Here is a 25,930-nt window from a genome sequence, read left to right as displayed (position 1 = left end):
TGAGCATGTTACACTGGGACACATTACAGATGTGCGGACGTAGCTGACACAGATATATGAAATAGAAAGAGAGATTGGCATTGAAAAACCGTTACCAGCAAATAAAAAAAAAGAATGTGAGCTTGATTTCAACTGAGCATATATATATATATATATATATATATCCCTGCGTTCGTCTGTGTGGATACGTGCGGTTCCGCAGCAGTCTCACTTCATCGCCCCGATAGTACATCCCTGGCCTCATTAAGCTTCGTGGCGATGTATGGACTGCCACTCACATCACTGTGCAACTGCTTCATCAGAGTGTAGTAGCGTTCCTTGACCTGCTTGTCTGAGGGGCGGACACATGTTCCATCAGCGACATCCTCCGGAAATCCAAGCAGCAGCAAGGCTTCCCGCTCCGACATAATGGCCGCAAAGCCCGACTCGTGACGGCGGTAAGACTGGTGCGCATGGAAGGCCTGTGTAGCACCCATTCCGCCCTGTGCCATCGCGACCCGCTGCGTCACCCGAGGCGCCAGTCGCGTCACGTAGTATGCCCCTGCGAGCAGCAACATCGCCGTTAACGGGGCCGCCATAAAAGGCCGCTCAGCCGTGATCCGCCGCAAACGGCCGCTACCAGCCACAGAAGCAAACAATAATTAATAATTAAAGAGGATATAACAAAGGAAAATGGAGGAACATTCCACTGCAGCAACGGCACTTTGCGTCTCCATCATTCAACAACGCGGTAAACAGTCTTTAAAAACGGGATATAAAACTTCGTTGTATTACCCTCGCTTCAGCAAGAACAAAAGTAAAAATAAAAACGTGGTTGTAGTTTATATCGCTCTATTTTTGTTGACTGTGGAAAGAGAATAAACCAGCTTCCACTGTTTCTCCCCCCACCCTGGACAACACGGCCCCATCACCACCCCTGCTGCTGTTGCTGCTACAAGAACCAGTAGCGGTCTGCTCCTCCAAGGCCATGGATGAATCACGCGGCAGGTTTCCCACTCGGCGCCGTTGCGCCAAGCCAGCAACACCAGCTGTGTGGTTTGCGGAAGCTTTCCGCTTCTGAAATTTTTCGTCTCTAACTCGTTTCTCATAGAGACGACCGTCACGGAAAGCATTCCGCATCTGTTCCTCCACCTCCACCATGAGACTCTCCATAATGTGTTGTCGCTCATGTACCACCTGCTCATGGACATGTTGGAGTTGCTGGCAGTGCTCTCTAGCCATCCCCTCCGTCCGCTGTTGCTCTTCATGAAGTAAACCTTTCATCCGCTCCCGCTGCTGCTCTGCCACACGGCATCGCTCCTTTACCACCTCCAACTCATGGCGCAATTGCCGTTCACATGAAGGCTCCACGCCCACGGCGGCAGGTGGAAGTGTGTCATCCCCCACATCCACAAGCGGGCTATTCTCCCCCATACTTGTCGGCATTCCACCGCTGTCGTTTGGGAAACCAGGCACCACTGCGTTGTGTAGTTGCACGCTGGCACGATGCAATTGCGTTTCCGTGATCCACACGACTCCCGCATCGAAGGCGATGCAAATGGGTTCCATTAACATATCCACCAGCAGTGAAAACCTGTGCAGCGTTTCCTGCATCTGCAGCTCCTTTATCGCCAGGATGCACTCTTGCCGTGCCTCAGCCTGCCGCGGTGGGGTAACAATGACATTTACGCCCTGGTAGCGATGGCCATCTTCCTGCAACTGTTCAATCAACGACAGCCGGTGATGCAGAGTTGTCTCCTCCACCCGCAGCCGCTCCACCTCAAGCTGGGCGGAGGACAAAGCATTGCTCAGCCGTTTGTTTTCTGTCTCCAGCGTCGTTGCCTGACTGTCTAGGCTTTCGACACGCTCCACCAGACGACTACCCTCCAGGCGCAGCCCATGCAATTCCTCCTCCAGTGCACGACTCCGTTCCAGTTCCACCTCACGCAAGAGGGCGACCTGTGCTAGGGAGCTCTCAAGACGGTCAATGTGTTCCTGAGCAAGAAATGGATCGAAGCGGGCCAACTCCGCATCGGACACCATCGCGCAGGATGCATTCTGCAACAGCAGCTCTGCCCGCCGCAACTGACCACTAAGAAACGATATATGTGAAAGAAGTTGCTTTCTGTCGCAGTAATCGGCCGCTGTGATAAGTGGGTGCTGTAAAATCTCAACCTCATTACTGTCTCGTATGAGGGAGGGCGGGGCCGCGTGTTCGTCGGCGTTGCCAACGACTGCGGTGGCTGGATGCCTGGGTGGAAGCGCCGGTGGAAAGGCGCTTCCAGATGCGGCGTGTCGCCAAGAATTACCCTCTCTGCATCTCTGCGGCGCGGCTGTCATATTTTTTCTATTACTTTTCTTCTGCGGTCGTGGTTATCTCTCTATCTCGCTATGCCGAAGTGTACGCTGGGCGGGCCTGCGATTCTGCCTTCTTTTGTCTCGCTGCAAAAGCGATTTTTTTATTCAAAGAATAAAAATAAAAATTGCCTTCAACACCACCACGACACAGCACGATGCCTACGCGCTGAGGGAAAATGACCCACCAGCAACAGCGGGAGGAAGTGAAAAGGGGGAGAAGAACACGTGCAGCACACCTTAACAACAAACCAAACAGCTCCTGACGCAAAAAGTAGCAAGATCGGTCGCCCACGTCTTCCACGTGTAAAGCGAAGAGTGATACAAGGAAGGAGACAGCAACAAGAACACAGCATCGAACGCGTGGGCACACTGACTCACTTCAGCATAAGATTACAAAACAACCAAAAATATAAGTAAATAAATGCATGTTTCCATCTCCTTTTTAGCAGCATCGGTGACAGTCGAGGGCCAATTTTTCCAAGACGGGCCTTACGTGCGTCACTGAAGCTTCCAGAACCTTTGCCTTGATGGCATCCAACATATGCTCAGCAGCATCTTCTACTCCCGCGAAGCCTGGAAAGTAGTTCACATCAATAAGCACTGGGGAGGCGGAGCAAAGCAGCGCTGAAGGAGCACCCGTGACTACATCAAAGAGTGATGTGTCAAGCAATATAGTGTGTGGCGACGTTTTCTGTGATATAGAGAGTGCCGCCGGTAAAGTGCTACCCTGCTGCAGCCCGTGTTCAGGTGTCAACAGCAGGTCAAACCCGAACAACGTCAACCCCAGCCCCTGAAACAAAACTTTGGCGATTTGACTGCACTGTGTGTGGGCGCGTCCTCCCTCTGCAAGGTAGCTTCTCCAGCACGCCTCCTCCTCCTCCCAGCCGGTTTCATTTAAAAATTTACTTTGTGAATCTACAAACACGGGAGCCCCCATGCCAGACAAGACACGTCGCAGCAGCGGTGTGGTCGAGACCGCCTTCACAAACACGCGACTGCCAATGCAGTACACTTTGATAACAACGGGAAGAGCGTACGACAAAAACTCCTGCACTACAAAGGCATTGCCGCTAGGTGGAAGCAGACACCGCACCTCTTCCGGCAGGTCTGACTTCGGCTGGACGCCCTTCCATATGACCATGTGATGTGTGAAGGGTGGGCCAGTGCTAAGGTCCGGCTTCGCCATCCACCACCTCTCGGGGGGATGTTGGGTCGTGCCCGGGGATCCCGCGGCCTCCTCGTCGTTCAACCCAAGCGAGACAAAGCCAAGAGGCACCAACGATACCTCGTCGCGTGTCCACAACCACGAGCAGGGAATTTGGCAGAAGGGCCGCTTCAAATGACTGCCCAGCAGCTTGTAAATCAGCGAGCGCCGCAAAACGAGCCGCGTCTTCTCCACAGGGTCAACGAGGATAACGGGCGGGAGGTGTCTGCGGCGACGCTCCTTCGAGGCCACGACACACCACCGACGCAGGGCGCCCACGGCACTGGGAGGCAGCGTACTTATTTTGTGTAGCACCACATCCGCGTCCTCCCTGGTCACTGTCGAGAATTTATTTTCCACCTCGTCGTAGTGCATTTCTAGAAACGAAAACGTAAAGCGTACGTCGCCGCAGCCTTCGCTGCCGCTGCGTGCTGCTCCTACATCCTCCAAATACCGCTGCAGCTTGTCGAAAGACTGCCGCTTCTTCTTCGCCGAACCACAAAGTGCGATAACCACATGCTTCTCGTTCGATGCGTCGGACATGTGCTGCCAACCGCGCTCCTCCTCCCTTGACACCACGCCACACCTGGAGATTGAGGGGGACAAGCACGAATAAAAAGAAGAAGATCAAAAAAAGGGTTGACCCTCAGCCAACACAGACACAAACGTAATCAAAAAGAAAAAAACACACACACACGCAGAGAAAATCCAACGAAAGAGTCTATGAAAACGTTTTTAGCTTCGAGCTTTTATCTTTTGCTTAATACACGCATAACCCTCCCTCTCGGCTCCACAGCAGCCCAACACACCCACCGAGAAACCCCCTCCCACACACAAATAGAGAGAAAGAGAGAAGACGCAATCAAAAAAAAAAAGAGGCAGATTTATGTTCACATCTCACCGCACAACACAATTGTGGGCAGCAGTCTCGGCACCATCTCCCGCTTGGCGTGAAACACTGCCTTTGTCATTTCCAACAGCTGGCCCTTCGCCGCTGCGTGGGCCTCGGCGTCACGGTGCACCATTCGTCCAATGAGAATAGCATCATTTGGCATCGTGGCATCCGCCCCGCGCTCAACCGTGTCGAGGCGAAACGAAGACGCCACTTTTAATGCCATCGCCGAGGCGGTGCCAGGGGTGTGGTTCCAGTACAGCATGTAAAGGCCCTGAGAGGTCTTGCAGCGAGACGGCGCGGTTGCTGTAAGAGCCTCCAGCTCATTCGGAGGAACCGGCAGCGGGCCTTGACGCTCACCGAGTGCGGAGAAAAAGCCACTCCCACCACCGCCCATCACATCCCCGCCAATGAGGTACTGCCCGACGAGAGTATCATGCAGCACCGTTCCCTTGTAGCCCGCCGGCTGCAGTTTCTGGTCCACGATACGCGTCGAGCTTCCAACACACAGGCCGTACATGTTTGACGCCAGCGTTGGAGCCAGGTCTGCAAAAAGCTCAAGCAAAATGCGTTTCGGCATCCCATTCTCCTCACCGCCAGCAGCCGACCTCGGACACGCAATGTCAAGAAAGACGACGGGGTTTGATGGGTGAGTCAGTGCGATGCCGCGAAGCGGCACACCGAGAAGCTCTCGTTGGGTAACTAACTTCACATGCATGTGTCACTGTAGCTGCGTTCAATGTGAAGGAAAAAAAGAGGGGAAGGAGGGTGCAATCAAAGATCACAGGAGTGGGTGGAGATCAACGACGAAGGGAACTAAAAGTACAAATAAAAATGAGCATCTACATGTATTTGTGTGTGTGTGTGTGTGTCTACTTGTCTCCTTGATTTTTCTTTCTCCCTATTTTCTTTATACTTTGGTGCCGTGGTGTTTACTTTACATACGCTGCACTCTTGACAGCAGTTCTTGTCGACTGACGTGCGTTACATCGTAGCACTCCACCTGACGCAGTCGGTACCACTCCTCAAAGGCACAGAGCACCTCTGAGAGTTCTCTTCGGCAGCGAACCCGTTCAAAGATGCGGACAATATCAAACGGATCGTCTGTATTTGTCGTCGGCAGCCAATCTTCTAACTTCCGTCGCGGTGGCTGCGCCTTCTTCTCCATTAAAAATATGGTCGGAGTGTAAAGCAATGCCGCACGCCTCAACACCAAGTCGCAGAGAAACACTCGTATTTCCATTGGAAGCACTTCAAACAGCGGCCTTGTGACAGAGTAGCGAGCGGCAGTGTAGGGGTCCTGCAGCACTTCACGGAGCTCACGCATAGCCTCTATGCACATGTTGCCGCGCTTCTGTAGGGCGTCGGGTGATGCAGCAGCAACGTCATCGTCGTGCGCCTCTTCTGTTTCGCGGTCTATCTCCACCTTCCCCAGCTCCTGCGGCAAGGCCTCTTTTTTCCTTACATAGGCCTCCGCCCACTTGCTTGCCTGTGTGGGACGGTTGTACGCGAAGTACTGCACCTGCGTGAGTAGAACCGGAAGCACGCGTTCTCTTCCCTCCAGAAGTCGGTTTAACACCTCGATGCGCACGCGACGCAAGTGCTCCTCCACCTGACACATCGACGGCAGCTTCGTCATGGACTGCTGAACAAGTGCCGCAACTATACGGTTGTACAAGGGCCGCATCTCAACTACCAGACTTCGTTCTCGGTGGGAGGGAAACAATCCCAGGCGAGCTGCCACCAGAGACTCATACTCCCCGCGTGTTTCCCTCAGTTTTGTCACATACATCTCCAAAATGGGTCCACTAGTAGCAATCAATTCCTCAAGAAGAAACGGGTTCACACGCAATCCACCAAGAAGGGCATCCACCGCCCGCACCATTGCCTTGACATCGCTGGGATACACACGCCCCGTACCTGTCGCCGCGGTTGGTGGGACGGCAACAGCGGTTGCACGAATGCATGGAAGAATCGCCGCGCCCAGGTCGACTGCCAACTGCGCTGCCACCCGACCAACGTACTGGTAGCTCTCCAAGTAGTCCTCCATGTATGTGTTAAGGCTCTCCACTAGGTGCAGTAGATTGGCGTCTTCGCTGTAGAGCGGGCATCCAACGGGGTCATGCGTGGGTAGGTAGAAGAGATCCTCCTCGCGACCCTCACCTTGAAGTGAGTCTAGCACCGGCAAGTAGGCCATTTTTTCTGCTTCAATTGCGGCTGCCTCCTCCTGCTGCCGCTGCTGATTACGGCCGTTGGCCGCCCGCAGCCTGTGCGCCATCGTCGCAGGAAGATCGTCGTAGTTGGCGTGAACTACCAACATCGGACAACGGCCCAACACTGCCAGCAACCGCCGCCCTGACATCGCGAACACGTCGTTGCTTCCGCCACGCAGGTCCACCCAACGCAGGCTCGGGTGCTCATCGGCAACCGCCACCAACGCCGCCACAGCCTTCGTCCCTGCCCCACTATCGCGTAGATCGACGCTTCGAACCCATCGCATAATCGCCACCGTGCGAAGGACCGCTGCCGCCCCTGCGTCGCCCAAATAAGTCTCGTGAAAATCCAAATGTGTCGGACAGTCCTCCGACGTGTCAAGGGCTCTGCACATCCTCACAAAGTCCGAGTTCGAAAGACAGCCCTCCCGCTCGCATGCCAGACAGTAGAGAGCCGATAACCCACGCATCCCGCATTTGTGGAGGAAACCTAACGCAAAGACAAACACCGACGCCATGCCAGTGGCACAGCAAAAAAACAGGGTGGAAAAGAGACAAAAAGGGAGAGAACAACACACTCACAGAACTCAGTCACACAGAAAAACCGCAAACAAGGCCCCCAACGTCATGGCGGCCGCCAAAACCAAACAAACACGGAATGTTTTCCTGTCTTTCCTCACACTGTACAAAAGAGCGCCTCCAGCAAACAAAAAAAAAAATGATGAACTGAACAACAACAACAACGACAACAACAACAACAACAAATATGACAGTAAATATCAAAGAATATATGACGCAATGCCAGCGCCTCCCACCTCTTCCCGCCAAAATTTTCTCACGGATGCGGGCGACGCCCTGCTGACGGCATGTGTCGCTCCAAGGCCCCCACCACACGCTGATCGAGTGCACGAATGACGTTCAGCACCTCAGAGGCAAACCCACTCCCTGCCTGAATTTCCTGCGGGTCACTGCTGAACTGTTCGTCGCGCAATAAGGACTGACGGAGGGCCTCCTCCAGACTCAGCGTGTCCTCTGCGTGAACTGTTGGCTGCGGGGTCGGATAGGCGGTTGAGGCGCGTTTCACATCCATCCCCTGCGCATGCCCAAATGAGGCGGTCTGTCCGCGCGCTGTACGCTTTGTGGTGGCGCCTGCGCTTTCGTGGTCGTACAGTGGCAACCGCTGCGTGACAGTCACACCATAAGACTGCGGCGGACGTGGCAGTGACTCTCCCCACGGTAACGCAACTTGCGACCGGGCTGGTGCTCGCGGCGGTAGGTGCAACAACGAGTGTGGCTTGCCAAGCGTGCCCAGTCGCGCGACCTGCATTGACGCCCGTTGCAGGGAGCACATCCCATGCGCCAGTCGCCGCCACAAAGGCTCTCGTACGTCACGCAGCGGCCACATCGCCGACGGGACCGTCACAAAGGCAAGCAATGCGCTCATGAAATTGCGCAGCGCACACCCCTGCACGTATACCTCACCCAAAGAGGTGTTATTACTGGATGTGTGGGTCATGATGGGGAGCACCAGCTCCCGCTCAGCCACAAAGGCAACGTCACTCCCGTCACCCCCTTTTGTTCCTGCCTCCTCGCTCAGAAAGTCCGCTGCAGCGTCGTCACCTCTAACTGGCGGTAGACGAATAAGCCCTCCGCGTACCAAACAACACGTTTCTGGCGGCAAACGAATGCGTGCAGTGCCTCGTTCCATCGACGGGATGACGCCGCCACCACCACACCGCCATACCGCCTTCCGCAGAGCCGTTAGCCGTTGGGCAGCCAGCACCGCCACTACAATTCTCCGAAAACGCAACACCGGACGCCGAACTATGAAGTCGCCACAGGCATTCAACGCACCAAACATCTGTTCATAGGCAAGAACGTAGCGCGTCAGGGCCTTGCGTTGCTGCGACATCTCCCGCATGTCCGCCATGGCACCGGAGAGAACACGGAGAGTGAGGACAAGTGCCTCAAACAGAGTCAGTCTCCCTCCAGAGTCCGCAGCTGGGCCCGCCCGTATTTTCATCTCGAGTCCCAGCGCGTCATTAGCGCGTCTCAGTTCATCTACACGTCGCCTCTCTTCCTGCAAAGCCTTTGCCTGCTCAGCCACCAGGGGTTCCAGCTCCTCCTCCATGTACCGCATCATATCTTGATATTTCACCTTGAAGACCTCATGATCACGCTGCAGCTCCGTTGAAACGCCACCTGCAGCAGTAACATCAATAGCAGCTGATTCAGCCGCTCGCTTTAACCGTTCGCATTCGTGACGGAACTGTTCAATCTTCTGCTGCTGTTCATTCATCTCACGCTGATGCAGATCCATCATGGCATCCATTTCACTTTCTTTTTGTGCCACGTACGCCCTGTGCGTCCGATGACCCTCTTCGACGTCAGAACGCAACTGTTTTGCCTCTTTGACTAAGTCAGTGATATGTTGCTCGATTACGCACCAATCACCGACGCATCGAAGATGGGAGGCGAGTTTGCAGCGTGTCTCCGCCAGTTGCGCCACCTCGTATGCCTGAACTTGTCGCGTATTCTCCAACGCCTCTGCCAGCTGTGCCCTTTGAGCCTCACTCCGGAGCAACCGCTCACGTACATCATCCCCATCGTTCCCCAGGTGATGTAGTTCCTCCTTCAGCGCCGCAATGTGGGACTCGAGAACACGACGCTCGTGTTGCATGGCCCGCCTCTCCTCGTGTTGGCATTGCAGCTGCTGGTGGAGATGCCGCAGCGCCGGGTAAATAGGACCCATCAGCTGCGTGGTCCGTTTTACGCGCGATTCACCTCGTGACCGCTTGTCGGAGTCCGACGTGTTAAGTCCATCACCGGTCGTGCCGACCTCGTAATCCTCTCCAGCAGAATAATTAGCAACGCCATCATAGTCAATGTCACCCGCAGAAAGCCACAGCAGTCGTTGGTCAACGTCTCGCTCTAGTGCTGAAGCGGAGTAGAGATCCGCAAGACTCTCTAGACGGAGTGAGATACGCTGCACCTCCTCCTTCACGCCGCGAAGTGCATCCTCGCTGAGCCGCCGATGCCGCACTTCAGCGCCCTCGCCAGCCGCCACTTGCTGCTCAAGCGCGGCTATTTGGGCAACCATGGCGCTCATCAGCACCTCCTGAGCTGCCCGCTCCTTTTGTTCGTTATCAAGCGCCTCCCGTAGCGCCTTGTTCTCTATTTCCTTGAAGCGCACGGTCTCCTCCACGGCAGCCATGCTGCTCCACACCTCGCCTACCTTTGCCTCCAGTTCGTCCCGTTCCGCCGTTACAGTGCACAGTCGCAAGGAGACCTCGCTATGATCCTTCTTCTGTTGATCCACAACATCCTTTGTGCGCCGCAGACGCTCCTTCACCTCGTTCACCTCGGCATCTAGACCCTGCCGAGTACTCCTCTCTGCGTGCAACTGACGCTTCAGTTCCTCCAACTGATCCTGAAGTTGCGAGTGCCGTGTCTTTAACCTCATATTTTCTTCAACTAGGCGGGATGCGGGCGCCTCCTGCTGACGTTCCTCCGATCCCCACATCCCACCTGCCAAGACAGGCTGAAGTTCTCCGTTCGGTGTGTTGCCGGGCGTCGGCGCCGCTTCCGCCATCTCTCCTTCTTGTTTTTTGCTCCTCTCTTGCTTTGCCGGTCTCCCTTGAGAGCAGTGGTTCCCTGCCGTATGCCCCGATGTTTCTACGCGGCGTTGAACACACACGTGGGCTTTGCTCTGCCGCTGCCCACCTCCCTCCTTTACTTTTGTGTTCGCCCACCTTCTCTCTGTCTCACACACACACCCCTCTCCTCGCTCTTTTCTCAGTTTTATTGGTCCCCAATCGGTAGGCATAAGTGAAAGACACCGGAAAGAAATAAGGGAGCAACAAAGTCACATGAAAAAATACACCTACACGCAGACTGGCAGCAGGCGCGTGAACAGGCTGAATGAAAGAGAGTGAGAATAAAACCGTCGGCGCGTGCGTGTGTTCCTCAGGCGGTCGTCAACACCCCCTCGCTCCCTTGTCATTTTCGATACCCCAACTTATGCCAATGGAGACGCTTCCTCTCTCCGTTTGGCGTCGCTTTGCTTAGCCGCAAGCGCCTCTAGCTCATTTAGGAGTCGGTGTGCCTTCCCCAGTGCCTCGTTGGCTGCGTAGAAGACGTCCACCCCGCCTCGATGCACCACTGCATCCCGAATGATGCTCTGCGAGTGGACGACGCTCTGTGACAACTCTTGCTGCCTCTGCAATAGGCGCTGCACACGCGCGGAGAGGTCTCCCTCCCGCTTATGTATTGTATTCTGACGAGCTATCAACTCCTCATGAGCGGCCTGCACGCCTTTAGCCAAATCCATAGTGGCGTTGTCCTTGTCCTCCCGCGGATAGCTGCACAGCCACCGCTTATAGCTTTCTGCTGTGAGTTCCAGGAGTCGCTCCAGGCATCTAGGCCTAGTTTCCTCTGCCGGTGCATTCTCGCCCTCACTGGCGTCGCTTATGTCGTTGTCAAACGTCAGGCTATACTTTTTGTTGGAGGCGTAAAGTGCCGCCAACACCAGGTTGGCTATCTTCACAGTAACCACCTTCGAACGTGGGCAACTCTGCTCCTCCAGAGAGACGGCGCCAATAACCTCCGGGAAAATAAGAATGTCATTGACACCTACCGCAATACTTGCCCCGTAAACGTCATACGGGAGGCGAAGGGCAACAGGCTCTGGTACGACAGGACCTTGACTGACAAGAGGCACCCGCTGGCACCCGTCTTCACCCACGTTGCGGAATATCCAGCCACCGGCCTTGCGCGACCAGGTTGGCCACACGCACAAGTATGCAGCGTCATTGTAGCGGATAAGAGTTGCGTTTCCGCATGTGTATAGGCCGACGAGGTACACCATAGTGAGAGCACACGGCAGCGGTGGGGCAGGCAAAAATGCCGCGTCGAGGTGTATTGCAAAGTCCATCTGTCGCCGCATGAGGTCGCGGCAGAGCAGATCTGGCTCAGTAAACCATCCCCCGCGGAGCACCCCGCTGCTGTACATTACAAACACAACGTGACGACCCACATCTTCGTCCAGCAGCGTTGAGCCAATGGCGAGAGGCTCCTCCACGTATCCAGCACCCGAGGGTCCGCCACACAGCAAGTAGTGCACACACGGAGCAAGACCAGCATCACCTTGTTGCCTAAGCTTTCCATCTACAAGCGTCTCGACACAACCGTCGTATTCTTTTACCAGGGTCGTTGGAAGACCATTTTGATCAATTTTTATGGAAAAGATGTCCCCACCACGATTGAGCACCAGCAGCATCACAGGGAGACTCAGGGACGCAGGAATGATGCACATCCCAATCGGCAAACTTGAACTATTCATTTCGTTCCTCGTAGAGTCCAACTCTGCTGGTACCGCAAACTCCGTTTTATGATCTGTGCCGACCCGCCTTACTCCTGTTCCCTCTTCCTCTTCGTCCTCCTCTCTTTCTTCCTCAGTTGTCTCATCCCCCTTGCTCTCCTCCAACGATATGTCGCTTGCGTGGGCGGCGGATCGTGTTGATTTAAATGACGGTGACGAAAGCGACACTGTTAGAGCTGCTGCTGGCGGCGATTTCTCAGCTTGTTTAATTCTCGCCAAAGCCTCCTGCTCGAGTGACTTGTAACTCAATTTTGACGCTGACGTCTCACGCTTGCGGCCGCGCAGATTCTCCAGCTGGTCCATTGCCACGACGTCGTCACCGTTGAGAACGTAATCCTTATACTCCGCAATAATCTCCCTGAGCGGCACCTCTTGCCGCTCTTCAAAGGCAACCCCCAAGACGGCGGTGTCGGCGCGAAGGAGAAGGAGCGTCCCTGTCGCCAGAAGAAGCATGAGACGCTGGGTGCTGATCGGATGCCACGCCACCCCCATCACAGGAGCCAATGTGCGGAACTCACAGACACGGGCGCTCAACACGTCGATCATGTAGTGCTTCCATCGGCCTGTGCTTATGACAGCCACCAGCTTTCCGTCAACTGAGGGGTGAAAGCTGTGCCGTACATCGTGGTGGGGGCCGTCCAACGCGGCATCCGGTGTCGCTTCGCCACTCTCTGCTGCATGTATGCACGAAGGCGCAGATGAGGCTTTGTCAACATCCATGGCAGGAGCAGTGTCACTGCGTGGGGTAAAGCTCACTCTACGTGCCAACGGGTACAATGTGACGCGCTCCTCCACCAGTTTGCTTGTCACAAGAAACATGTTGTCAGTGTCGTCGCGCGTAACAGCCATAAACGTGTCATTCCCCAAGTGCCCCGCGCCATTAGAACGCATCGTTGACGTTTGACTTCTTTAACTGTTGTTGTTGTTGTTGTTGGTTTACTTTTTTTTTCTTCTCTCTCCACCCCCCCCACCCCCCTCTCTCTTTTTTTTTCTATGTTTTCCCTTTAGCTGAGCTGCTGAGGTCGTTGGACACTAGCTTGCCTCAAATGCACTTCGCCTCCTTCCCCCTCCTGCAGACACCGGCACCCGCAGACGTTCACTCAGCTTCCTCGCCTTCACCTTCTCTACCTTGCAGAGTGAGATATCAAGAGCAACAGCAACAGACACGGCAAAGCGCCAAGTGTGGACAGCAGCAGCAGCAACAACTGTGCATCCTCAGTCAACAGCAGTAGTAGTATCAGTGTTGGTGGGTTGTGGCGGCGTTGCTGCCGGAGCAGGCGCAGCACGACACACAGGAATAGCTGGGAAGCGGCATAGCAGTTCCCAAGAAATAAATAAAAGCCAACAACAAAAACGACGCCAAAGAAAAAAAAAGAGGAGACCCTCTGCTCAAAGTGTTTTTTTTCTCTTCTTTTTTGTTTTCACTCCCAGTGTGATTTCCTCCTCTTCCTTTTTTTTCTTTTCCTTTCTGATTTTGTCACGGTTTCTCTGCTGACATCTTTATTCCCTTACGCTGGCGCTAATATACATACAACCTGTGAGAACAGGTGGAAGGAGAGGAGGAGAGGCGGTGTCGTCTTCACGGAATGCAGGAAGAAGGGCGTATCCATTTACAAAGACACACACACACGCATACATAAAGAGGCGCAGGCTGGGAGATCCGGCCGTCAGCGTCTGCTTCTACTCTTCACCGGCAGCCTCCCTCTTTCCCACTTCCACGTACACGGAAGCCTCTGCATCCCCGTGCCTTTCTCCTGGCGTTCCCCACCCACGCAGCCTGCTCATTTGCTCCCACAGCAAGGGAGGCCGAGGCGTTTCAGCCTTCCTGCCAAAAAAAAAAAACACAGCAACAACAACAACAAAAAAACGGAGTAACAGCGGGCAAATGCAAAATACACGCAAGTAAACAGAAATAGGAAAAACAAAAGCCACCGGAAAAAACAACGGGATTTAAAGAGCGGAAACAGACGCACCATCATCCTTTTTCAACATAAAAAGAACTCACCCAATGGACGCCTCAGACAGGTGGAGGTGGGTGGAGGCAGTCATGCATAAGGTTCTACACGTCGCACTTCCTCAATTGACAGTAATCTACAGTCACACTGTTTTTTTTGTTTTTATTAATATATCAATATACTAATACATATACACATACAAATACATACGTATATACATAAATACATATGTATATGAAACGGCAAACACATACGCCCTTAAAGTCTAACTTCTTCCATCATTCCCGCAGCATCAATTGGCCCCTCTCAGAGCCGCCCTGGTTCTACTCCACAATGTCGCCCGATGGAATATTGTACACGGAGAGTTTGATATGACCGTCCACGGAAGGCGGACGCGGTGGCACAAGCGAGGACGGGCAAACGTGCCGCATTGAGCGTGGTGGCAACTTGTAGGAAGTCGAGTGTGTCGTCTCAAAGTCGCGGTTGTCGGGCAGCGCCGCCCGTTCCGCGGCCTCTCGGCCTCTCGGCGCAAAGAACTGCTGCTTCGGTGGAAAATCCGCGGTGTACGTTGCAATGGCGTCAAACGGCAGTGGTTGACCCAGTGTCTCATCGCCGCGGAAGGATTTGGGTGGCTTCGGCATGGCTCCGTCATCCAAACACCTCTTGATGGGTTCCTGCATTGCACCATTGGTCGTCTCATATACACCCTTCAACTTGGGCAGGGGATCCTGTCTGTAGCGCACCCGCTCGTGTTCTGGCATGTGCCCCGGGAAGTCGTTGCGGTGTGTCGTGGTGCCAGTAAAGGGCAACGGGTCCCCCAGCGCGGTGCGCGGCTTAAAGGAATCTGCAGGGGGCACTACTTTGCCTTCGAGCGGCTCCCATGCCTCCTGTTTCGTCGTCTTAAAGTGGCCTGGATCTGCTTTTGTCGGGAAGACTGCACCCCGTGTCCTGCGCAGCCCAGTCCGGTCTGTGGACTTTGGAACGTACTCGTCACGGTACGTCGTCTCACCAAAGAAGGGAAGCTTCACATCCTTGCACTTGTGCTTGCCACACTCACAGATGCGACAGATGCAAGTACGACCGTCTCCGTAGTCCAGGCTGGCAATCGAATGAAGCTGCGTCATCTCTTACTCGGTCTCCTCTTCTTGTTTTGTTTTTCCCTTCTTTACCTTGTATTTGTGATCGTTGCTGTGTGTTCAAGCCTCGCTTAGTTGTTCTACTGCTTCACTCCCTCATTGTGTGTATGTGTGGTGGTGGGAAGAGGGCAAAGAGGAAAGAAGAACAAAAAACATTTCATAACAAAAAGAACGGTATCTTAGTCATCACTCGTATACGCCACTCACCTTCCGCTGTGTTGTTTCGTCCCCAAAGGGACACATGAAGTACAAAAATATGTTTACATTTCTCTTTTGCTTGCTCGCACGTGCGCGTATGCGTGAGCGGATGGGTTGTGGGCGGTGACATTTGTCCAACGTTCCTTGGTTTACTGGCACGGGCCCATCTACATCGTTTTTCACAGTCGACGCACACGCAGGCATATATATATATATATGCCTCACTATCGTTGTATTCTTTGCTGCATGCGAACCAGCCGCACTGCCAGTTCCGGTAGTGACATGTCGTCAAACGGTGTGGGAGGCCTTGCGACAGGCCGTGGCGGCGCCATCCGCCCGCCATACGCTGCAAGATGACTCTGTACCTCTTCCTTCATGCTAATTGTCTCCATGTGTTGCGTGCCGAGCGCCTTAATGGGCTCGTTCGACAAGGCATGAGAAAAAACGGATGGTGCTTGAGTTGTTTCGTGCGGAACCTCCTCCCTAAAAGTAGGCTTTTGAATGACGTCTGCGGCAGCGCCTTCCTTCTGCGCATCCGTTTCGTTCCTTGAGGCGTGACGTGTATGATGGCGCTCGATGCCGTCGATGTACTGCTTTCGATCATGCACAGTGGCCGGGTCACGCCTGAGTGAGGCGAAGAGGTAGCGCCGCTTCGCCTTCTCTTCGGCCTCCTCCACCATCCAGGCGGTGCCACTGCCTATCCACGGTGGATGGGCGTCAGCTGCGGGTGGACGCGGCACGACGCGATGGCGGTCACACCCCGGCATGTACACAGCACCGGAACGACCCTGTGGCAGCGGCACACCCTTTGAGGTTGGCTGCATCACCCGCCCATACGTTCCGCTGCCGTAGAGCGGGCCTCCGTGCACAACGGGTGTCGAAAGCTCCTTGAAACGCCTCTGTTTCTCGGACACGCGGTGCTTTTTGGCCTCGAGTGTCTTTTCCGTCTCGCGCCTGGACACTTCGGCCTCCGCCGCTACCTGCTTTTGCTCCTCTTCCTGGCGTCGTTTTTGCGCCTCTCGCTCCGCCTCTGCCGCCTTCTGCTGTTCCCGCCTGCGCAAAATGAAGGCAACACGTTGCGCGTCCTCCTTCAGGATAACCTTCTCGTTGTTAAGGAACTGTTCGGTGAAGTAAAACTCAAACCGCGGGCCCCCGTAGCGGACCATGTTGACCCTCCTTCCTTTTCTTCTTCTTCGGCAAGCTCCTGAAAAAGTAGGATGGGTGAGAGAAGAGGCGACAGTAATCGCAAAGCGACAAGGCAGGAAAGCCACGCAAAGATACTCTCACAAAGGGAAATGGAAGGCATACACATACAGATAAAACACACTTGCATCGATTGCAAAGAACACTTCAACCCATAGGTCAGTCTTTTCTCAGTCATTCCCCACACTCCTCATACCTCCGCTCCTTATTCCGTCGTGCTCGCCCCTTCACCGCCTCTACTGATTCTTCACACACAGCCTCGCCAAGACACACAAGACTAGAAGAGAGAAAGTCGAACTTCCCGTTCCTGCTAGCCCCCATAGAAGGAAGTCATCTGCGTTTCCAGCGAGTTACCGCCGTCTGCGTCTGCTCGGGGCTGCGACAATCCAATGACTTCCGTGGCTGTCACCCCATGCAACCACCTGTTCGTTGAAGTGCAGAAATACTTGTAACTGTCGCCCAGAAAAACACCATCAAAACAAACCCAACTTTCCCCTGCTGCCTTCGCCAAAAGTTGTGGCCACTCGTACGGAACGGTAAAACCGCTATGCAGCATCGCACTGCGTTCCTTGACAATGACGTCCAGTGACTTTTGTTCTTCCTCGAACGAGGAAGGCGGACCACCACCTGCCGTCCTAAACAGCAGCTTCCTTCGCTGCATTGGCACATCCCACCACAGCGGCAACACCAACACGTAGTCCGCAATGTATGGAGGGGGTGATAATTGCTCTTGCTGCATCTTTGTCATACTCTCAACACGCTGCATGTCACGAATAAGCCTTAAGAATAGCCGTTCACAGATGTCCTCATCGTACGGTACATCAAGTGTCAACAGCAGAGGTTTCTTTTCCGGATTCACTTCAGGCGATTTGTACGCAGCCTCAACGTCAAACTGTAGCGCACTGCCAAGGCTTCCAAAGTAGCAATCGGTGTCAGGAAAGGCACTGCAAAAGTGGTTGGGTGTGTTTTCATCCTCTAGAGATGAGGCTTCATTGTTGTCATCCACATCACAGCCACCATCACCACGCATGAAGCAGCAGCCAGCCTTGGGTGAACCCATATACGCATTAATCGGGGAGGCGCACAGGTCCATCACATGATAGCCTGCAGCGTGCAGGTGCTGTTTTAATCGAGTGTCAGCACACAACTGCAGTGATCCCGTTGCCAGGCAACCCTCGTAGCGTAGTACAAGTGTCGCCGCTCGAAGGAGGAAGCGACTGCCAGGGTCCAGTCTGGGGTATCGCTCCGTCTCTGTTCTCTCTGAAAAATATTTGTAGCACATTTCCAGCTTCTTGTAAGCTGCATGTGGAATAGAGACGGGTGGGCAACCGCGTCGCACGTGTTTTGGCCACTGGGCACTAATCTCCGCAATGGAGCCCTGTACCCGACGCTGCGACGCTGTGCGGCCCTCTTCCTCCGTCGCGTCAATGATGCGCAGCAATGGGGTGCAGTACATTGAAGGAATCGTGGAGTTCAGTTCCCGCTGCACCTCCGCTGCCGCGTCCTCACAGCGCTGCGAGAGGTTTAAATGCGTCAGTAGCGCTTTAATTTCCGCCACGACCTCCGGGCTACTAGAGGCCTCACACTTGAGAGAAATATCGCGGATAAGCTGCTCGTCGTACGTGCCACCTGACAGCACGGCCCTTGTGGGGAAGAACGAAAAGGACGCGGCGGGTTCCGTGCCGCTGCGCGTGTCGCGGGCCACCTGCGAAAGCACCCACTTCCCCAGCGCCTCTTGACTGTGGCGCCACAACTTTCGCGGCTCAATGAAGCGGAGATGCGGGGATCCCTGCAGTGCTTCCATAAAGTCGCGACGAATGGCCGTCCACTTCAAAAACGTCAGCACCTCGCGGTGAAAACACACGGCGGGGTGAGCAACGTCCACATCACCACCAGCGCCACATCGCTTCATTTCGTTTTCCCTATCTATCTATTTATTTCTGGCAGCGGGGGCGAAGAAGAAGTAGACATCGGCATGGGAGAGAAATGTGTGAGCGGGGGAAGTGAGAAAGGGAGGGGTACGGGAGGAGGCAACAGGGCGGTGGCGGTGCTGGGAAGCCAGGTGGGAGGGAAAGGCGCGAAATCACTGGGCCAACGCAGTGACGCTCCAGTGCAACAAACAACAACGTCAATATCAACAGCAGAAACCGAAGCAGGCAGGCATGCAAAAAAGTTTCCTTCTCTTCCTCCTAAAAAGTAAGGCGAGTCAAAAGGGGAAAAAAAATGATCAACATGCAATCCACCATCCAGCCCTTTTTGTCTCGTTTGCCGCCCCAGTGCGTTGAATCTAATGCCGTGTTGCTTGGGCCGCGACGTGTATGACGTCCCAGAGGTTTGTGAAAATGGATCCCACACTGTCCGCAATGACGTTTGTAATGTACTGTGCTGCCTGGGCGTTTGAGAGGTCCAGCCGCAGTTTATCCTGCACCTTCAGCAAATTCACGCGTGGATCCATCTTGCCGTCACCCGATATCTGCGGAATAGAAGCATCCACCATAAGCAGAAACATGCTTAAAATAAGTGGTGCGTGTTTCCGAATAATGTTGTAAGAACTGCAGCAGTACGACTTGAACTCCGCGTAGCGTTCACTCTGCGGGCCCCCAAGCGTCTCCACCATCTCCTTGTTGATCTTCATGGGCGGTGGAAAGGGCTTCGGGTCATTGCCAAGAATGTACCCAAAGTCAATGTGCAGCAGCCTGCCGTCGTGTGTCAAAAGAAGGTTCTCCAAGTGTCTGTCGCCGATGCCAAGAATGAAGGTGAGAACGCAGTAGCCCGCAAAGCTCTTCGTAAAGCGACAGATGGCGGCCTCATAATCCTTGGCAGTCTCATTATGGGAACGGATGTACCCCGCAATGTCCCGTTGCACGCTTTGAAGCGTGACAGCGTTCGGCACGAGCTCCACGAGCCCCTCCGCCAGCCCGGTCGCCAGCACGCGGTAGGGGCTGAGACAGAGATCAAGGCCATCCTGCCGCAGCATGCCGTCAATGAGCTGCACAAGTTGCACGACCAGTTGATCCTGCCGTACGTCGTCACCGCTCTTGAACATAATTCCCACATCCGATGAAAGGATGGCAAGTGGAATAAAACTCGGGCCTGAGGACCCCGTGGTCTTCGGTGCATCATGGAAAGCGCCTCCGCCCACATCGTTGTTGTTGCCGTCATCGACGTGTACGATGAAAGAGACTTTCATTGGCATCTTGGCGCTCTTAAACAGGTAGAACCCGCTGGAGTTGATGTGCTCCACGGAAAAACAGGGATGCGTGGGAAGCGTCACAGTGTTGCCACTCCGTGACTCTGTTGAAGACAAAAAAAGTTCACTTATGCCGCACTTATTCGCGTCGATAAGCGTGGTGGCAATCTCCATGCGCCGCACGCGATCTTGTGAGCCTTTCACAATTGTTCGGTACAAACCACGCAGCACTCCCATAAATTTCATCTGCCGGCGAAGTCGCTGCAGAAAGTGTGGTTTTGCCTCTTCTAGCGTATTCAAAAGGTGTTGAAGAAAGTCGGCGTATCGTTGTCGCCCCTGACTGTGGTGGCTGTCGGTGGTGGCAGACTTCTCCAGCAGCGTCTCCACGTGGACATGCCAAAACAGTGTGGAGCACATCTCCCAGCAGCCCAACGCACGACGCACGAGAAATTGCTCGAGTTCATCCTGTACGTCGTATCGCACGCCCTGCACAAGCTGCAGCAAGAAGTGGAGGAGGTAGCCATCAGACTGCCGGGACAGTAAACTAATGGCATGCCTCCGCATGTGCTCCACCTCACGGAAGTAAAAGGAAATGCAGACTAACGCCTGCGAAAAGCTAATCGGCTTCCATTGCTGCATAACCTTGAGGGCCTCCTGCTGCTCTGCCTCGTTGTGCCAGTTGACGCAGCGCATGAAGGGTACAAAATATGCAGGATCACGCGCCAGGAAAAAACGAAATCGCCAAAGGAGCATTTCATCGTCCACCTTCAAACCCTCCAAGTGAATCAGTGGCTTGTGCAGAATCTCCTGTAGTTGACGTCGCTCTACGGGACCCGGTTGTGCCTCCGCATCCGCGTCAGAGATCAAAAACAGAGATTTATAGAGAGCGTGCGCCTTCGCCTCACAAAGGTTTTCGTCCTCCATGCAGATGTCAAGAAACGGCTGCGTTGGCGTCGTCGCAAATGGAATAGACGGCGGCATAGTGGGCATCGTGTTCTGCGGTACGGAAAGGTGGAAGACCGGTAGGCGACTGCGCACTAGCGGAAACAGCAATGAAAGCGTCAATGAGGTGTTCTCTGAGGCGAGAACGGTGTGGCTCGCATCGACCTGTGCCTCCTGCATCGCCGTGAGGCGTTGCTCGACGAGTGTGTCCATCCACGGGACGGACTGCATAAGGCCATCGCGAAGGTCCCGCGCAAGCAGCTCCCACCGCGGCGTGGGTGTTTTATGCGGATTTGCTGCACCGTCAGCGTGTAGTTTGTAACATCGCGGCCCCGTCTTGAGCCTTCCGCCTGCCGTAAAGAGATGGAAGTTTTTGCAGCCGACGAGACCCTGACGGGAGTAAACACGACACTGCACCACCGCGTCAAGCGGCACGTCGCAGACGGCGATAGGAAATATGATCCACTCGTCAAAGGTACGGGTATCACTGCGTGTGTGCGAGGACTGCTGTAGCGGGGTGATTGGCTGGTCCATGTGCAGCATCTGTAGTGTCACAAAAATGGTTTCCACCCCGCCACAGCTTCTCCACCTCCGCCACTGACTTTCGTCGCAAAGATCCACCTCAACGCCTGGCTTTCCACCATCCGCTTCTAGTGGTATTTCTATGCCCTCCACTTCTTTTCCCTCGTCTTCGTCGTATTGGTTGCGCCGCGGGCACCACCCGCCGATCGTGTGAAGGTAAATCATGAAGTAATCCGTGACATCACTGGCGGCGATGAACTCGTTGCTCGGCGGCACCCAGTGAAACGCGTCGTAATGTTTCTTCTCCCGCAAGATGTGGACGACGTTACTCTCATTGCTGGTCATCCGACCAGGGCGTGGTGACGTTCGGTGACCCCAGCAGGCCCTCTAGAGAAAAAAAGCGAAAGGGATGCAGCGAATCAGCGGCAGCGGAGAAACAACACCTGCGGGGGTGGAGAGGGAAACAAGCATGCTTTCAGGTGAGTGCAAAGAGGTGGCACTGCCAGTGAGCACCTGGTTCATTTTCTTTTTTTAAAAAAAAATGTATATATTTATATTTCTGTGTGCGCGTTACTTTGTCTTTGTGCCTTCTCTCCCTCCTCTCCATACACCTCCGCTAAGTTGCAAAAGTCTATAACAATTGCAATTCACCTGCCGTGTCTCCCCTTTCCCGCGCTCTCTCTCTCTCTCTCTCTCTCTCTCACACACACACACACGTTTCTCTCTTTTTTTCTTCTTTTCGCCTTGTAGGGTTCTCCACGCCGTGAAGCTGCCTTCAGTACCCCGCCTCGTGCACAAGGTGAAAGTACGAACCCGCCACCGGTCGGCTCGTCGGCTTCTTCGTCGCCTCTATCTCGTCACCGCCGGCGCCTTTGGTTGGCGGGGATATGTTCAGCATGCCGTACAGCTCGTCACGCGAGCGGCGCACCGTCTCCGCCTCGCTGGCGTCCCACTGCGTCGCTGCAAGGTGCTGCATCGCGCTTGTGCAGCCCGCAGAAACCTCGGCGGATGTAAAAAGAAGCAGGGCTGTGTACATGTCGGTGGCCATCTTCGCCCGGACTTTGGGGTAGCGGCTCGCGATCATCACAAGGCTGAGCTTCCAGGCCCCCACACGTGCGTCGGGGATGCTGCTGCGACAGAAATCCCCAAGCACGCCAACGAGCGGTAAAAGAACGTGAATGCTGGTGGAAAAGTGTTTCAATTCACGCCGAAGAATCTCCACCACGTTTACGTGGCAGGACTCGTCAAAGACCCCTGCGACCATGAGACGACTAATTGTGACGCACAATGGCACCACAACGCGCTCGTTGTGCGTATACTTCGCTGCAACCTCAATCAACACATACGAGAGGCGCGCGCCATCTTCCAATGAGGCCTGAAAGCCGTGCAAAAATGCATCAACGGCTGGTTGCATGATATGCAACGAGAGCGACCCAGCTGAGACCACAAGACCCTCCACCACACATGGTGCAAACAATTCAGTTTGTAGCAGGGGCCGCGCCAATGTCATGAAGGCAACCTGCGGTGAAGACCATTCAGCCATCTTGTTTTCGCTAAGAGCATTGTAAAGCACAGCGATGCCAGCTTCCCCCTCCCTGCCTAGTAGTTCGGCGGGAAGCTGAATGAGCTGCAACAGGCTGTCTACCGCCCGCCCACGGAGCCGATCCAGCTTCTCCATGGCTTGCTTGAGGAGCGCCTGCACTACGCGGAGCGTCAGCTGCGGGCTACAGCAGCCACAGTGCACTCCATACTTTACAACAGCCGGCACGGCATCAATCGCCTCCAGTCGTACGAAGGAACCAACGTCGCCGCGACGGTCTGCGGCATAGTCGTCCATGGCATGCAGAATATGCTGCACAACACATTCGTACAAGTCGGGGATTAACTGCAAAGCCCATGAGGGAATACGAAGCAGTATTTTTCGCAGCGAACGCACCGCGTTGCGGCGCGACTCCGCATCCTGCAACTCTTTCCGCTTCTCTGGCCTGGTGTTTTCCATGGTGGCACGGAGAAGCAGCACAAAGTACGCCTGCTCCTCCTCTACTGTTGTGGTTGTGGTTGTGAGGGGGGCTGCAGAGATAACGCTCCACGGCAACGCGCCCATGGCGAGAAGATACCCACGGCGCTCCATCGGGTTGCGTCCCTCCCCGCTGCCGTCCAACATCTTCTCCAGCACCTTGTGGTGGAAGGGGGCCATGAACTCCGTGTAGTACGTCGCCGCAAACACTTCATACGTGTTAACCGCCTCAAACTGCAGCCACTCAAGAATTTGCTTCCAGGTGTCTTCAAAAAACTCCTGCAGCTTGCCCAACGTTTTGGCGCGCGCCACAGCGCCACCCATCTTCTGCACCTCCACGGTCTCCGGCAGATTCAGGCGGCGATGGGCGACGGCGGCAAGCAGACGGCAGCAGGCTTGCCGGACGTACTCCCCACCACGAGAGCGAAACAAGCGTGCGGCATCTATGCGTGGCGTCAGCGTTGCAAACTGGAGGATAAGCTCTTCCGGCCACGCAGCGGCGTCTAGAGCCTCGATCATCTCCGCAATACCGAGAATGGCACCGTGACGTGTAGCGACCGAGTCATCTGTGACGCGACGTAACAGCTCCCACGCAATCTCACAAACGACTTTGTTTACTTCAAGCGTGGAAAGAATACCTAATGCCTGTGCCGCACAGCAACGCACACGTCGATCCCAATGCAGTAGTTTGTTCGCCACAAGTTCCTCAAGCATGCGCTCCCGGTAGGAGGCATTCTCTGCCACTAATGGGGCAACATGCAGGTAAGCGTTCTGCAGCGATGAAAGAGAGAAGAAATCCATCGTCGTAACGAGGCGGATGCCATCCGGAAAATTTCCTAGCCGCCCAACACACTCCTGGAACGCCGCTGCCGCCGCTCGTCGGACGTGAACTTCTCTGTCAAACAGAGAGGTGACAACGAGACTCGTTCCAAGTTTATGCACGTGCGCCTCAATATCGGAGGCGTCATATGCACGGGCAATGGACCAGCAAGCGTAGCACGCTGCATCGCGCACATGCGAGCCGACGCTGTAAGTTCCCTTAATCAGGTCAAACGCCAATCCTTGAGTGATGCAGGAAAGCACTGTATCAAGGTGCCGCGGGTGCAAGATGCTTCTTCGACACAACTCTGCCACGGCAAGCAGTCCACCATGCCAGCTACTGTCGGAATGCTCATTGCTAAAAACATCTAACACGGCGGCGATCACATCTTCTGCCATGACTCGCGGCAGCCTGTCGCATATGCGGCCAACGCCCTTCGCTGCACTCCAGCGCACAACTGTGTCTTTGTGGCTCAGGTTCACAAGCATCAGACCAATGGCTTCTTCCAATCCCTCGTCATTCTCAACCACAGCCTCGTCATCGCACGTGGTATCAACCTCCGCTTGTCCCCCAGTGTTGTTATAACTGCTGCTCCTTTCAATACCGTTGCCCTCGTCTGTGTGAGTTACATGCGCAGCAACGCCAATAACGCCTACGCAAGACGTGACGACTGCCAAATTCTTGTCGAGCGGCGCCACATATCTTTGATACTTCCAGGGGGCCGAACGACCCCGCAATAAGGCGAGTGCCAGTCGCTGCTCCACCTTCACGGCGGCTTTGCATACTAGCGCATCACTGCTGTGAGACTCCAACACACCAGCGACAATTGGAATAAGTCCCGGTGCGTAGGGCACCAATTCGCGGCGCTGCCCACACTTCAGCGTCTTTGCTAGGGCCAGGAGCACACCATGCAGCAGAAGACTACCACTCAAGGGGTCTGTAATTGCCTCCTTGGCGTACATAAAGAAACGCACACGGTGTGCCTCCCCATCCGGCCTTGTGAGAAGGCGTGCAACAAGCAGCGCAGCCCCCTCGCGACACTTGGAGGTGTCACTCAAAAACGCCACGGCCGTCTGAAGCACGGCTTTGGAAAGGGATCCACCGCGGACCTCGGAGTCAATGATGCTGAGTGAAAAAGGCACAAGCACAAGGTTGGAAAGCCACAGCAACAGACAATAGCGAACTTCCCACTCACGACGGTGTTTGGCACTCTGCTGCCACAAACGCAGGGCGTAAAAGACATCCTCACAGAGTTTCACATCATTGGAAAAATAAGAGGTACAACACTTTTCACCAGCAGTTTTTACAACAACGTAAATGGCGCGGCTAACGTGGTGAATGGCTGACTTTGCTGCATCTGTATCATACTCATCGTAGTTGGCACCTAGTTTGTAATTCGGCTTTCCCTGCGTTATCGCGTCGTCCCCATCAGTCTCCTCAATGCAGTCTTCCATGCTCCAGGCATCCGTAGCGGTGGGGAGAAGGTCTTGCAGCATTGCCACAAGTGGCCCAAGCAGCAACTCCAAGTATCCATGCAACAGATGCGGAGACTCTTGGTAGCGAGTGATGATGCGATCAAGGCGGTCCAACGCTGCCGCCACACCGTTTGGATCTTCGGCAATTGTAGGAAGAGCCAGTTCCCGATCCTTCTGCAGCTGTAAGGCCTCCTGCACCCGCGTGAGGATGGACACGCACTCCTCTTCCTCCTCGAAGAGTGCAGGGCCCCAGTCATCTTCACTTTCCATCTCCGCTCCCTCCGCGGGTGAAATACCGCCGACATTGTTAGCATCTAGCAATATCGTGGGGGCGGTGGCGGCGGCGGACGGGCCTATTTCTTCACATTCTTGGTTCATCTTGGCAGTGCCACCCTTTGGGCGTGGGCGAATCCTTCTCAAGTGGCCCACTTGGGCTATGTTTTTGG

General features: G+C 54.6%; 12 protein-coding genes across 12 annotated transcripts, besides 10 other annotated features; all 12 read right to left on the bottom strand.

The window, feature by feature from the left end:
• Nucleotides 1-138: 138 nt before the first annotated feature.
• Nucleotides 139-164: a microsatellite.
• Nucleotides 165-212: 48 nt separating this feature from the next.
• TraAM80_01970 (DnaJ like protein subfamily C member 19) lies at nt 213-578 on the bottom strand (the record flags this gene model as incomplete). Its single annotated transcript, XM_029378990.1, has 1 exon — nt 213-578. The coding sequence occupies one exon, from the start codon at nt 576-578 to the stop codon at nt 213-215; it is 366 nt and encodes a 121-aa protein (XP_029241257.1).
• A 253-nt stretch (nt 579-831) lies between these two features.
• On the bottom strand, nt 832-2,319 carry TraAM80_01969 (uncharacterized protein; the record flags this gene model as incomplete). The annotated part of the gene is made up of 1 exon (XM_029378989.1): nt 832-2,319. The coding sequence occupies one exon, from the start codon at nt 2,317-2,319 to the stop codon at nt 832-834; it is 1,488 nt and encodes a 495-aa protein (XP_029241256.1).
• Nucleotides 2,320-2,779: 460 nt separating this feature from the next.
• Nucleotides 2,780-4,084, bottom strand: TraAM80_01968 (uncharacterized protein; the record flags this gene model as incomplete). The annotated part of the gene is made up of 1 exon (XM_029378988.1): nt 2,780-4,084. One exon carries the CDS (start codon nt 4,082-4,084, stop codon nt 2,780-2,782), a length of 1,305 nt encoding a protein of 434 aa, XP_029241255.1.
• A 109-nt stretch (nt 4,085-4,193) lies between these two features.
• Nucleotides 4,194-4,241: a microsatellite.
• A 190-nt stretch (nt 4,242-4,431) lies between these two features.
• Nucleotides 4,432-5,151, bottom strand: TraAM80_01967 (peptidyl-prolyl isomerase E (cyclophilin E); the record flags this gene model as incomplete). The annotated part of the gene is made up of 1 exon (XM_029378987.1): nt 4,432-5,151. The coding sequence occupies one exon, from the start codon at nt 5,149-5,151 to the stop codon at nt 4,432-4,434; it is 720 nt and encodes a 239-aa protein (XP_029241254.1).
• Nucleotides 5,152-5,280: 129 nt separating this feature from the next.
• Nucleotides 5,281-5,305: a microsatellite.
• A 65-nt stretch (nt 5,306-5,370) lies between these two features.
• Nucleotides 5,371-7,116, bottom strand: TraAM80_01966 (uncharacterized protein; the record flags this gene model as incomplete). The annotated part of the gene is made up of 1 exon (XM_029378986.1): nt 5,371-7,116. The coding sequence occupies one exon, from the start codon at nt 7,114-7,116 to the stop codon at nt 5,371-5,373; it is 1,746 nt and encodes a 581-aa protein (XP_029241253.1).
• A 259-nt stretch (nt 7,117-7,375) lies between these two features.
• Nucleotides 7,376-7,410: a microsatellite.
• Nucleotides 7,411-7,481: 71 nt separating this feature from the next.
• TraAM80_01965 (uncharacterized protein) lies at nt 7,482-10,238 on the bottom strand (the record flags this gene model as incomplete). Its single annotated transcript, XM_029378985.1, has 1 exon — nt 7,482-10,238. One exon carries the CDS (start codon nt 10,236-10,238, stop codon nt 7,482-7,484), a length of 2,757 nt encoding a protein of 918 aa, XP_029241252.1.
• A 426-nt stretch (nt 10,239-10,664) lies between these two features.
• Nucleotides 10,665-12,917, bottom strand: TraAM80_01964 (uncharacterized protein; the record flags this gene model as incomplete). Its single annotated transcript, XM_029378984.1, has 1 exon — nt 10,665-12,917. One exon carries the CDS (start codon nt 12,915-12,917, stop codon nt 10,665-10,667), a length of 2,253 nt encoding a protein of 750 aa, XP_029241251.1.
• Nucleotides 12,918-12,940: 23 nt separating this feature from the next.
• Nucleotides 12,941-12,960: a microsatellite.
• A 211-nt stretch (nt 12,961-13,171) lies between these two features.
• Nucleotides 13,172-13,267: a microsatellite.
• Nucleotides 13,268-13,423: 156 nt separating this feature from the next.
• Nucleotides 13,424-13,496: a sequence feature (A-rich).
• Nucleotides 13,497-13,856: 360 nt separating this feature from the next.
• Nucleotides 13,857-13,894: a microsatellite.
• A 257-nt stretch (nt 13,895-14,151) lies between these two features.
• Nucleotides 14,152-14,217: a microsatellite.
• An 87-nt stretch (nt 14,218-14,304) lies between these two features.
• On the bottom strand, nt 14,305-15,105 carry TraAM80_01963 (uncharacterized protein; the record flags this gene model as incomplete). Its single annotated transcript, XM_029378983.1, has 1 exon — nt 14,305-15,105. One exon carries the CDS (start codon nt 15,103-15,105, stop codon nt 14,305-14,307), a length of 801 nt encoding a protein of 266 aa, XP_029241250.1.
• Nucleotides 15,106-15,539: 434 nt separating this feature from the next.
• On the bottom strand, nt 15,540-16,481 carry TraAM80_01962 (uncharacterized protein; the record flags this gene model as incomplete). Its single annotated transcript, XM_029378982.1, has 1 exon — nt 15,540-16,481. One exon carries the CDS (start codon nt 16,479-16,481, stop codon nt 15,540-15,542), a length of 942 nt encoding a protein of 313 aa, XP_029241249.1.
• Nucleotides 16,482-16,828: 347 nt separating this feature from the next.
• On the bottom strand, nt 16,829-18,430 carry TraAM80_01961 (uncharacterized protein; the record flags this gene model as incomplete). Its single annotated transcript, XM_029378981.1, has 1 exon — nt 16,829-18,430. One exon carries the CDS (start codon nt 18,428-18,430, stop codon nt 16,829-16,831), a length of 1,602 nt encoding a protein of 533 aa, XP_029241248.1.
• A 375-nt stretch (nt 18,431-18,805) lies between these two features.
• TraAM80_01960 (class III phosphatidylinositol 3-phosphate kinase) lies at nt 18,806-21,517 on the bottom strand (the record flags this gene model as incomplete). Its single annotated transcript, XM_029378980.1, has 1 exon — nt 18,806-21,517. The coding sequence occupies one exon, from the start codon at nt 21,515-21,517 to the stop codon at nt 18,806-18,808; it is 2,712 nt and encodes a 903-aa protein (XP_029241247.1).
• A 330-nt stretch (nt 21,518-21,847) lies between these two features.
• Nucleotides 21,848-21,874: a microsatellite.
• Nucleotides 21,875-21,947: 73 nt separating this feature from the next.
• Nucleotides 21,948-25,862, bottom strand: TraAM80_01959 (putative tubulin folding cofactor D; the record flags this gene model as incomplete). Its single annotated transcript, XM_029378979.1, has 1 exon — nt 21,948-25,862. The coding sequence occupies one exon, from the start codon at nt 25,860-25,862 to the stop codon at nt 21,948-21,950; it is 3,915 nt and encodes a 1,304-aa protein (XP_029241246.1).
• Between the last annotated feature and the right edge of the window lie 68 nt (nt 25,863-25,930).

Source organism: Trypanosoma rangeli (assembly GCF_003719475.1).
Source record: "Trypanosoma rangeli strain AM80 chromosome Unknown Tra_15.4_contig_00042, whole genome shotgun sequence".
NCBI lineage: Eukaryota > Euglenozoa > Kinetoplastea > Trypanosomatida > Trypanosomatidae > Trypanosoma > Trypanosoma rangeli.
Note: the sequence above shows the minus strand (reverse complement) of the source record. Positions and strands in the feature narration are given on the sequence as shown.